The following is a 13,190-nucleotide window of genomic DNA, read 5'->3' on the forward strand; positions in this document are numbered from 1 at the left end:
TCATCTCCTCTCACCCCTCATCACCTCCTCTCACCCCTTATCATCTCCACTCACCCCTCATCACCTCCTCTCACCCCTCATCATCTCCTCTCACCCCTCATCATCTCCTCTCACCCCTCATCACCTCCTCTCACGCCTCATCATCTCCTCTCACCCCTCATCACCTCCTCTCACCCCTCATCATCTCCTCTCACCCCTCATCACCTCCTCTCACCCCTTATCATTTCCTCTCACCCCCATCATCTCCTCTCATCCCCATCATCTCCTATCAACTGCTTTATATCCTCTCACTCCCATCATCTCCTCTCACCCCATCATATCCTCTCACCTCTCATCACCTCTCACCCCCATCATCTCCTATCATCAACCACTCTCCACCCCATCATCTCCTCTCACCCCTATCATCTCCTCTCACCCCCATCACCTCCTCTCACCCCCATCACCTCCTCTCACCCCTATCATCTCCTCTCACCCCCATAACCTCCTCTCACCCCCAACATCTCCTCACACCACCATCATCTCCTCTCACTCTCCATCATCTCCTCTCACCCCCATCACCTCCACCCACCCCCATCATCTCCTCTCACCCCATCATCTCCTCTATACCCCTTAATCTCCTCTCTACCCCATCACCTCCTCTCACCCCCATCATCTCCTCTCACCCCCATCACCTCCTCTCACCCCCCATCACCTCCTCTCACCCCTATCATCTCCTCTCACCCCCATAACCTCCTCTCACCCCCCAACATCTCCTCACACCCCCATCATCTCCTCTCACCCCCCCCCCCATCATCTCCTCTCACCCCCATCACCTCCTCCCACCCCCATCATCTCCTCTCACCCCATTATCTCTTCTATACCCCTTAATCTCCTCTCTACCCCATCACCTCCTCTCACCCCCATCATCTCCTCTCACCCCCATCACCTCCTCTCACCCCCATCATCTCCTCTCACCCCCATCATCTCCTCTCACCCCCATCACCTCCTCTCACCCCCATCATCTCCTATCACCCCATCACCTCCTCTCACCCCCATCACCTCCTCTCACCCCTCATCACCTTCTCTCTGCCCCCATTACCTCCTCTCACCCCTCATCACCTCCTCTCACCCCTAATCACCCCTCTCCTCCTCTCTCCCCTTTACCTCCACTTTCCCCTTCCCCCCTTCCCCCCCTGTCCTCCTCTCCCCCCTCTCCTCCTGTCAGTGAGCCAGGAACTAGAGAAGCTGGCTGTGGCTACATTCTTGCAGCGGAATGAAAATCCTCTGTGAGAATGTAGAGCCATAGGCCAAAACAGTGCAAAGTATCGCAGTGGATTTTGCTGCGAAACGCTGTGAATCTACCCTGAGGAAATGTTATTAATGGATGGCATCCTTGGGGGTACTCGGCTGCAGCATCTCGTCGTATGGGGGTACTTGGCTTGAAAAGGTTGAGAAACACTGCACTACGGTAGTTGCTCTCTGCGGCCACACAAAATAATTGAAAGGTCTATTTTTTTTACTTTACATCGGCCGTACAATATAGGCTGCGCTCACAGTGTCAGGTAGTGCTCCTGGCCGTACTTAAAGGGAATCTGTCAGCACCTTTTCGGCTTCTGAGGTGCTGACATTGTGAGGAAGGTGTGTGTGTGTTAGTGTGTGTATTACCTTTCTTTTTCTGGTAGCTGCTGTACTTTTTCCATAATCTGTTCTGTAACTTGCAGCACAAGTGCCAAAGAGGAGTCTTGGTGCCGCATTCGTGCTGCACTTCATCCCGCCTCCAACTACCTCCTCCTCCCAGCTTCACCTGAATATTCATTGGGGGCAGGCTGCGGCCTTCCTGGCGACGTCATCTGACGGCAAAGGACCCACGCACATTTGCCAGTTCGCGCATGCGCCCTGGCTCTGTGCGGCGCACGCTCCTGACGAACAATTTGTGCATGCGCCGTAGAGCATCAGAGCGGCGCAGGCGCACTGTGCGCATCAACTGAGGGCATAGGCTCCGGCCCTCAGTGTGACTGCGCCTCTACGGCGCAAACTGACAAGTGTGCGCGGGGCCTTTGCTGTCAGATGACGTCGCCAGGAAGGCCACAGCCAGCCTCCAATGAATATTCAGGTGAAGCTGGAAGGAGGAGGTAGTTGGAGGCGGGATGAAGTTCGGCACGAACGCGGCACCAAGACTCCTCTTTGACACTTGTGCCGCAAGTTACAGAACAGATTATGGAAAAAGTACAGCAGCTACCAGAAAAAGGTAATACACACACTAACACACACACACCTTCCTCACAATGTCAGCACCTCAGAAGCCGAAAAGGTGCTGACAGATTCCCTTTAAAACTGTGGTCTATGGCCAATTGGTTTGTGGGCACACCCAAATGTTCCAATTAAAATCAAGTGATCTCATCCGGCCAATACTGCAGTATTGACCGGGTGAACATGTGAAACTTCGGCCGTTGTTTGACCCGGCCATGTGAAACAATGGCTGATGTTCATACCCAGTGTGAACATGGCCTAAGGGTGTATTCACACATACAGGATCTGCAGCAGATTTAAAGCTGCAGATTTGAAGCTGTGTTTAGTTACATTGATATCTGCAGCATTAAATCTGTGACTTCAGATCTTCTGCAGATCCTGTATGTGTGAATGAACCCTAAAGGAAAATAAGAAAAGAGAAAATGATATTAGCTATAATGTGACTCAGTTCTGTAAATCTCAGACTCCAGCTCAAGGGAGGTCTCACCACTGCTATTAATGATTTGCCTTATGTAACCTCTAGCAAAAATGGCTTCATAGCAAATACACAAATCACAGATAGGACACAAAACAATGTTTAATGGCGTAGCATTCTGCTTTCTTACCAACAAAATGAAAGGAAATTACATTAACCTCTTAGTGACCTAGCCAGTTATTTTTTTTCCCTCCTTCAGTTTAAAAAGTCATAGCTCTTTCAGTTTTTCACCTACTGTACAGACCCTTATGAGGTCTTTTTTTTAGACAACTATTGTACTTTGTAATAGCTTTCATTTTCTATTTCATTTTCCATAAAATGACTTTTTTACACACTTTTGTAGTCCCCCTAGGAAAGTTGTATGGGCAATAACATGATTGCTCATAGAGATCAATGCAGTACATATGTACTGAATTGATCCATTATGTCACAGCTCGATTGCTTCAGCCTGCTGCCGACAAGCTGAAACAATCGCCAATGTCAGGCAATCATCACTGACATCAGATCGGCTCCCTGCGATTTCACTGTGGGGAGCCGATCCAGTTACCATACCACCAAAGAAGGTATGTTAAGGCCATGTAAATTCCACTGTCAGTTTTGACAGTGACATCTAAATGGTTAAATATTGTGCATGCACAATTGCTCAGTGCCAGCTATTGGCAGCCCCCTTCCCTTGCTCCTGATAACAGCCTGGAGATGCCGGGTACAGAGCCCGGCCTGAGCCCTCTCTATACCGGCATCTATGTCAGCGCCCTTTTGCTCCTTGTTCCCCTCTCGCTGCCGGTACCATTACACGTGTCGGCAGCAAGTAGGTAAGAGCCGGGGAGGGGTTGATCGCTAGATCGTCCGGGCAGCCCTTAGAAGATAGCGCCAGTCTGCTCCCGCCACTCCTATTCCACGGAGCAACGGCAGCAGATTGTTGCTATCTGAGTCGTTTGTCTTTAAACATGTTGAAAGACAACGACAGACAATGATCAGCCAACATCGTTCATTGAATACGTCCGATAAACGTTTTGTGTAATAGGACCTTACATCATGGTGCCTTAAGGGGTTAATTAAAGGGCTACTCTGGGGAGGATGTTGTTGGAGGTAAATGGATGTTATTGTTTTCACCCACCCCTCCCCCTAGCGTACATATAGTTATAAATATATAATAATTATTTATATATAAACCACATTTTACACACAGCTGACTGTGAACAACCAATATCTTTTGCCACGCGCCTTGTTAGAAGTCTATCTTGAAGGAGAATTGACTGTTTTTTTGGGCCCATGTTTTCATTTACAAAGCCAAATCCTCAGCTCGGTAAGGTCTGTAAGCACTTTTCCTTTTATCTGCTTATTTGCATTTTAAGACTTGAGGCATTATTTGTCTCAGAGATGTAAATTATAGGGTGGTGCCATAACTAACATTCTATTAATTAAAATGTAATTTTCTTCTTTTGTGTGAGGTGTGTTACACAAAGCCAGATGTTCTGCCCCTAAACATTGTTGTATGGAGTGTGGGATTTCATATTTTCTATGACGTGAAAAAGCTGGATGAATATCGGGGGAGATTTATCAAAGGGTGTAAAATTTAGACTGGTGCAAACTGCCCACAGCAACCAATCACAGCTCCTCTTTCCTTTCACCAGAGCTGGAAGCTGAGCTGTGATTGGTTGCTGTGGGCAGTATACACCAGTCTACATTTTACACCCTTTGATAAATCTCCCCCATTGTCTAATTGTGGAGAATCTGTACTTTTTGGCAAGGTTGTAAACGTACTTGTTTAATACGGTCAGAAGCCCTTTCTTTAATGTCTGTGGTTTATGTGTAATGCTAAACTTCTTCTACAAGACACATGCACAGTAGGATGGGCAGTCACTGCCTATGGAGGACACTGGGGTCAGGGCATGGTCACATGCTACTCCATGTCGGCCATCTTATGGACAGACTCGCCACAGAGCAGCACCAGTGACAGCATTGCTAAAGCAGTAGAGGAAGCATCAGTGATCCACTGCAAATGCCACAGTCTTACAAGTTGTCAGTGTTGATGTGCCATATGGTACAGTAGTATGATACGTGACCACTGAGGCTATCGATTGGCTTATAAACAAAGACTGGGGCTGAAATGGTTCCCTGGAGTGCTGTATAAAGCTCCTGTGGCAGCTGCTGCACGTACCGACCATGGCTGCTGCAGAAGCTTTATACTGGAGAAAAACGAGTTTAATAACCGGGGCGTGTGACAGGCAGAGGGCTGATTGGTTCCCTTTAATGTGTTTGGACAGCTCTAATGATTCTCTGATCTGTCTAACAGAGGGGTATCCTGAGCCTGGTGATGGGGGAGGGGTTCTCTATGACATACATAATTGTATGCTATCTGATTTATTGAGGTGTCCATTGATGATTTCCATAATTTTGGCAATACTGCAAATTGGATTAAAGCTATATTCACACCACTGCTTGGGGCTGTGTTTAGACCCTCCTTCCACAATTTGTTCAGATTTGATGAAAAGAATAGCACAGTATGCAGTGTTGTCCTTGCTGCGATAGTGAAGGGAACTATTATGGAACCACACAAAGATTGTCTTTATTCTTGTCAGTTAAAATCCAGAATTAATAGTGAGTTGTTCGATACACAGAATCTTACGCTACTCAACTACAGAAGAAATCAATGGATTTCAACGGAATCTGTCACACGGCGAATTAGGCACAGCACCGTGCCTTCTGTTATAGCCACTATTCAGATGTGATCAGACAATTCTGTAAGTAAAGTGCTGAAAATTTTTCAACAAAATGGCCCAGATTTAGACTTCCAGACTCTTTGCAATGCTTTTGTTTTTTTTTTTTTGGCCTGAATGAGAATTTGTGACTACTCTGGACAGTTACTGACACAGACAGAGGTGGCAGCAGAGAGCACTGTTTCAGACTGGAAAGAACACACCACTTCCTGCAGGACATACAGCATCAGCTGATAAGTACGGGAAGACTTAAGATTTTTGAATAGAAGTAAATTGCAAATCTGTATAACTTTTTTTTTACACTTGTTAATTTGAAAACAGTTTCCTCTTTAATTGTTAACGGTTTTAAGTTGATCTATTTTGTATATTTTTGAATGGATTCTACGCTGCTCAACATGATAACTTTTCAAATAGATATAAAAAAATCTGAAAAAAGCTGCCTGAAATATTCTTCAAAACAAGTTAAAATGCGGCCTATGTTCACACACCATCAAAATGACGGCCCTTTATAATGGATGGCTGTCATTTAACGGCAAGCCATATTATACATATTAACTGTCGTAATTTTAACGGTGTGTTAACATAGCCTATGAATGATTATCTAGTGGGGACAAGCTAACATACTTTTCTACATCATTCTTTTTAAAAGCAGATTTTGTTTTGCACCCACTAATTAAAAACTGCTAAAATAACAGAATAGTGAAAAGAAAACTAAATAAAATACATACAAATATAACTGCAATTATGGGTTATTTTGTCTCTTTTAGGCTGGGTTCCACCACAAAACACAGGGCCGAAAGCCCAAAACACATCAGATTGGATTCCCACTATTAAAATATAACTTTTATTGGCTCAATCAAAAGTAAAACTATAGTGCGATTAAAAGATATGCACTCCTATTGCCTTTATCCCATGTGATCCCCACTTGGGGTATATACACTAGCTGGGTAGCTGCAGACTACTCGCTATAAATTATACTATCTGTCTATCTACTTGGTATCTATTTTATCAGAAGGCAGTGGAGTGCGCTCATTAAAACAACCAACGCATAGCCCCTCAACTAGTTTCACCCTCACTCGGGCGTCATCAGGAGGTGGGCTTATGGCCATAAGCCCACCTCCTGATGACGCCAAAGTGAGGGTGAAACTAGTTGAGGGCCATAAGCCCACCTCCTGATGACGCCCGAGTGAGGGTGAAACTAGTTGAGGGGCTATGCGTTGGTTGTTTTAATGAGCGCACTCCACTGCCTTCTGATAAAATAGATACCAAGTAGATAGACAGATAGTATAATTTATAGCGAGTAGTCTGCAGCTACCCAGCTAGTGTATATACCCCAAGTGGGGATCACATGGGATAAAGGCAATAGGAGTGCGTATCTTTTAATCGCACTATAGTTTTACTTTTGATTGAGCCAATAAAAGTTATATTTTATTAGTGGGAATCCTATCTGATGTGTTTTGTGGTGGATAGTATTTCCATCAGTATGGATTCCTTTTAGGCACACTTAGGGTTAGTTATTGTTTTAGGCTGGGTTCACACTACATTTTTGCAATCCGTTTTTTTTTTTACAAAAAACGGATGCATGTGTGTGCATCCGTTTTGATCTATTTTTCCATTGAATTCCATTAAAGAAAAAAAAAAAAACGGACCAATTTTTTTAAGGTACACTACCATTCAAAAGTTTGGGGTCACCCAAACAATTTTGTGTTTTCCATGAAAAGTCACACTTATTCACCACCATACGTTGTGAAATGAATAGAAAATAGAGTCAACACATTGACAACGTTAGTGATAATGATTTATATTTGAAATAACATTGTTTTTTACATCAAACTTTGCTTTTGTCAAAGAATCCACCTTTTGCAGCAATTACAGCATTGCACACCTTTGGCATTCTAGCTATTAATCTGTTGAGGTAAGCTGGAGAAATTGCACCCCACGCTTCTAGAAGCAGCTCCCACAAGTTGGATTGGTTGGATGGGCACTTCTGGCGTACCATACGGTCAAGCTGCTCCCACAACAGCTCAATGGGGTTCAGATCTGGTGACTGCGCTGGCCACTCCATTACCGATAGAATACCAGCTGCCTGCTTCTGCTGCAAATAGTTCTTGCACAATTTGGAGGTGTGTTTAGGGTCATTGTCCTGTTGTAGGATGGAATTGGCTCCAATGAAGCGCTGTCCACTGGGTATGGCATGGCGTTGCAAAATTGAGTGATAGGCTTCCTTATTCAGAATCCCTTTTACCCTGTACAAATCTCCCACCTTACCAGCACCAAAGCAACCCCAGACCATCACATTACCTCCACCATGCTTAACAGATGGCGTTCTTCTTTGTGATCCAAACACCTCAAACTTGGATTCATCCGTCCACAACACTTTTTTCCAGTCTTCCTCTGTCCAATGTCTGTGTTCTTTTGCCCATCTTAATCTTTTTCTTTTATTGGCCAGTCTCAGATATGGCTTTTTCTTTGCCACTCTGCCCTGAAGCCCAAAATCCCGCAGCCGCCTCTTTACTGTAGAAGACTGTTTGCGGGTACTATTTAATGAAGATGCCAGTTGGGGACCTGTGAGGCGTCTGTTTCTCAAACTAGAGACTCTAATGTGCTTATCTTCTTGCTTAGTTGTGCAACGCAGCCTCCCACTTCTTTTTCTACTCTGGTTAGAGCCTGTTTGTGCTGTCCTCTGAAGGGAGTAGTACACACCGTTGTAGGAAATCTTCAATTTCTTAGCAATTTCTCGCATAGAATAGCCTTCATTTCTAAGAACAAGAATAGACTGTCGAGTTTCAGATGAAAGTTCTCTTATTCTGGCCATTTTGAGCATTTAATTGACCCCACAAATGTGATGCTCCAGAAACACAATCTGCTCAAAGGAAGGTCAGTTTTGTAGCTTCTGTAAGGAGCTAGACTTTTCAGATGTGTGAACATGATTGCACAAGGGTTTTCTAATCATCAATTAGCCTTCTGAGCCAATGAGCAAACACATTGTACCGATTGAGTAGAGGGCTGGGAATTGTAGCTGCCCAGAAGCAGAAAATAAAACAGTAAAATAGATAAATGAAAAAAGGACAATACAAGAGTGATCAACCAACACATTGTTTCATCCTGAACACAATCAGGAGTTCTTATGTGTCTTACAGAAGCCTTACATTACATTTTATGTTAAAAAAAAAAAAATTAATTTCGTTGAAACATCCGGTCAATGGATGAAATATACAAAAATTAGAACTAAAAAAATTGAATAGGTTTACCAGGCAACCTCCGCTCTGCTAAGCAGGGGGCGCCTGGTTAAATGCTTGAGTCTCCCATTGATATCAATGAGGGTCATTACTCATTACTCGAGTGGAGAACTTGTGCAATAGAAAAATGCTAGACTTGAATAACGAGCACTCGAGCATTTAAGTAAAATTTCAATGAATTACCAGTTTTCTATCAGTGTCAGCAGTTTGAAATCTGAATTGCAACACTTCCTACTTTGTGGCAACATTTTGGAGATTTTTTTTTTCTTGTTCCCCCATGACAGTGCACCTTTGCACAAAGTGATGTCTATAAAGACATGATTTTGAGAAGTGTGTCTAGTATTCAGGTTCAGCAAAGTTCTCTGAACTCGAAGGATCAGTGGAGAAGCTGGATAACGCCCTTGGATGGCAGGAAAACATATTTATAGCCTATGGCTATATTCATTCATTCTGGTACTCCCTAGGACAGCATCCAACTTCTCTAGCTGCTGGGAGTCAAATGTTTAGTGTTCAGCTTTAAAGAACTTTGCCAAACCCAAGCAGTTCAGCAATTCTGCCGCTCAATGCTACAACTGTCTAACCTTTTAGGATCTTCTGACCGCATGGCCATAAATTCCCACAGACATATTCCAAAATTTTGTGGAAAGCCTTCATGGAAGGATGCAGGAGACTCGAAAAGGTCCAACTCCATGTTAATGCCCAAGGTTTTAGAATGGAAGGTACAACAAACTAGCAATAGTGTAATGACCTAGGCTCCACATACTTCTGCCCATAGAGGTCCAGATTTATCAAAATGTATAAAATAGAAACTGGGCTAAGTGTCCATAACAACCATAGTAAAATAAAAGCAGAACTTTGGTTGCTGTGGGCAGTTTACACCAGTTTCTTTTTTACACACTTTGATAAAGTGGGGCCATAGTGTATATAGAGGGATGTATAGCTGGGTTAGTTCTCTGAATTAAAGTGCTGCTATAAGCTGTAAAAACAGTTGGTAACACACCACATTGAACACGTAATTTTAAGAACCCTGGACAGATGCTGTCGTGTATAATCATGCATACATATACCAGTACGTACTTACGTAGCTGTTGATAAATTATTCTGGCACTCTATTTATTAGCAGCGGGTTTTTCATTTTATACTCAGCAATGTGGCAAATGAAATCTTACTCCCTGCCAGTACTTATTTGTCATTTTTTTTTCCTCTGCTGATTCTTCAAGATAGAAGATTCGTCTATATTATGGTGAAAGGCTTTGGGGGAACAAATTAAAGCAAACTAGATTAATTTACATATTTAATGTAGCGCAGAGACCAGTGCAAAGCAGAAGATATTCGGTAACCTTTCATGGTCTGTTGTAATTTGATTGTAGTCTTGCTTGAAATTTCATTGTGGATGCTGGTATACAACCCCCATTCCAAAAAAGTTAGAATTAGTGTTGAGTGGACCTGTCAGACTGTTGGGGTTTTGCAACATACTTTGTTGGCTCGATTGGAACGTTCTCGCTTTGATATACTGCAGCTGCAGAAGTTGGATGCAACCCTAGGGCTGTCAGGATGTTTTCCAAGACTCCCTAGGGGCATCACTCATTAGAATACAAAAGTCACTCATTAGAATACAAAAGCTGCAAGCAGGTGGGTGATACCCTGCAGAGGAAAATGGGTGTCAGTTGCTTGTAACTTATGGTGCGTTTACACAGACAGATTTATCTGACAGATCTTTGAAGCCCAAACCATGAACAGACTATAAACAGGGATCAGGTCATAAAGGAAAGACTGGGATCTATCCTCTTTTTAAATTCATTCCTGGCTTTGGCTTCCAAAATCTGTCAGATAAATCTCTGTGTGTAAACGCAGCATGACTCTGAATAAATTTAAAATGTGATCACCGAGAGTTCTCATTTTACAGTCTAATTAGATGGGGAATGAAACCAAAGGATAAGTAAAGAATAGAAGATCAGCTGTGTCGCTGGTGACCTTTTGGTTGGCATGGTGGATATTCGATTCCAGGCATATAGAAGACTTTCTAATGTTTATTGATGTTAAAGGGGGTTTATTTAGTTTATAAAGGAAGCAGACATGTCTAATCTCGTCTATGTGGCTTTTTCTTTTTTTTTTTTACAAATTAGTACCAAACTCCAGGCACTGTCCATGTGCAGAGCCCCTCTCACTCATCTTTCCAAGTCTAAAGTTTACATTGTTCTTTGCAGTCTGCAATACACTTGTCTTACCCCATAACGGCTTCTTTTTACCAAGTAATATTTTACTTTAATATTTATATATATAAGCAGATAAGTATGTTGAATAGAGCTGAACACTATATATACCAAAAGCATGATACTTTTTGGGCTAAAAAAAAAAGTGCAAACAGACAATATAATAGTAAACCAGTAGCCATACATAAAACCACTTAGAATGCCTGTGAATTGCACAATACCCACAGGTGTAATAAATGGTGAACTAGCAGCCACACATAAATACACTTAAAATGCACTGTCCCCTTCGAAGGGTGTTACGGAACGTGCATTGGGGTTTCCAGTCAGCCACACTCCACTTGGTTAAGTATGTCATTATGTGTAATTTTTGTGTTTTGCACTTGCCTTGATTTGTGTGCAGCCTGTCCTCACATGTTTACATTTTTCTATTTTTGCACATCCGGCTCCTTGAGGATCTTCCTATGGCAAAAGTATTACGGATTAGTGCAATTTACTTTATACTATTTTGGCTGTTTTGGCAACTGTGGGTATTGTGCAATTCACAGGCATTCTAAGCGGTTTCACGTCTGGCTGCTGGTTTACCATTATATTGTCTGTTTGCACTTTTTTAGCCCAAATAGTATTATGCTGGTGTATATAAATGTTGATGTATATAGTGTCCAGCTCTATACAATATACTCATCTGCTTATCCAGTGAAGTTTGTTGGCTCTTTTCCACCCTACTTCTGTCTTCCTCTTCTCCTCACATTGAATACATGATTTTATATATTTGTGATGTATTAATTTAATAAAATGCATATATTTTTTTGCTAATGAAGTTTTATATGGTTTCTTAGGTGCATAATCATTTTATGGGACTGTATGATAGTAGCAGAGAAAAACACATCTTAGACCCAGTTTCACATATAAAAGATGCTTGATACCAATGTAAATTGTGTTAATCTGTGTAAAAGTAACAGTTTTTATGAATGTTAAGAACTCTTATAAGAAATAATTTGACCATTTTGTGCTTTGTACTTAAAAATTCAGATCACTCCATAGTAGAGATTCAATTGTATCTCAAATAAATAATTTTGGATATTTTTTATTGATTCACAGGTCATATATGCCTTAAATACTAGGAATGATGAGCATGAATCAGGAGTACAGGCCATTAAAGAAGCTCATGAAGAAGAAATTCAACAAATCCTTGCTGAAACCCGGGAAAAGATATTACAATATAAAAGCAAAGTGTCGGAAGAAACTGAGCTAAAAAGAAAAATACAAGCCCTGGAAGAATCAATAGAAGAACATAAAAAGATGAAACATCAGGCACTTACTGAATTTGAAGTTTACAAACATCGAGTAGAAGATATGCAACTTTGTGCCGAAGCGCAACATGTGCAGAGAGTTGTTACCATGTCCCGAGAGGTAGAGGAAATAAGAAAGAGATTTGAGGAAAGGATACGAAGTTTCATGCAACTTCAGGTACAGTTTGAGAAAGACAAACGTGCCGCTCTCGAAGAATTGAGAGCAACTCATAGATTAGAAATTCAAGAGCTCCTAAAAGCTCAGCACAGTCAAAATGCTACTTTAAACAAGGGCCAGGAAACACTCGAGGAAATGCATCGATTACAAGTGGAGGAGCTCAATAAGAAGTTAGAAGACCTTCGTCTGGAGAGGAAAAAATTAGTAGAAGATTATGAAGGAAAGTTGAGTAAAGCTCAGGCCTTCTATGAACATGAGTTGGAAGCTTTAAAAAGGTCTCAGCACTTTACTGCCGAGAGTCTGCATGCCTGCAAGCAGAAGGAATCAGAACTAAAGAGGGAATTTCAAAGTCAAGAAGCTATCTTACAGAAGAACCTTGGGATCCTTAAAACTGAATTTCAGGTTGTACAGGAAGAAGCAGGAAGTCTTAAAGAAAAGTGCCAAAAACTACAAGCTTCTCTGTCTACAGCTGAGAATAATGTTCAGGTAAGAAATACAATGGTATTACTGCTAATAGTGTTGAGTGGACCTGTCAAACTGTTTGGGTTTGGCAACATTCTCCTAACCTGAACACTCGGCATTTGGTTCCCCTCGGCTGCAGAAGTTGAATGCAGCCCTAGGGCTGCCAGGAAAATATGGATATAGGCTATGGCTGTATTCATGGTTTCCAGGACTCCCTAATGTGGCATCCAACTTCTGCAGCTGTGGGGAACCAAATGCCGACCTTTCAGTGCTGCTCCGCTCCATGCCATTTCACCTCGGGTGCCGGGGAAAAGCTAGGTCCAATCCTGGGAAACTAGGAGAACTTTTCCAGGCATCCTGAGAGGTGTGTCAGGGAGCAGAGCAG

The 13,190-nt window shown here is 42.5% G+C and overlaps 1 protein-coding gene across 6 annotated transcripts in view; it reads left to right on the forward strand.

Moving 5' to 3' along the window:
- Positions 1–13,190, forward strand: part of FAM184A (family with sequence similarity 184 member A) — a 207,400-nt gene that overhangs the window by 57,692 nt on the left and 136,518 nt on the right. For all 6 annotated transcript variants that reach the window (XM_069974902.1, XM_069974901.1, XM_069974905.1 and 3 more), the window contains one exon: positions 11,975–12,829. In XM_069974902.1, the coding sequence (XP_069831003.1) occupies positions 11,975–12,829 (855 nt within the window). The remainder of the gene's footprint in view (positions 1–11,974; positions 12,830–13,190) is intronic.

The sequence above is a fragment of the Dendropsophus ebraccatus genome, chromosome 6, assembly GCF_027789765.1.
Source record: "Dendropsophus ebraccatus isolate aDenEbr1 chromosome 6, aDenEbr1.pat, whole genome shotgun sequence".
In the NCBI taxonomy this organism is placed as follows: Eukaryota; Metazoa; Chordata; class Amphibia; order Anura; family Hylidae; genus Dendropsophus; species Dendropsophus ebraccatus.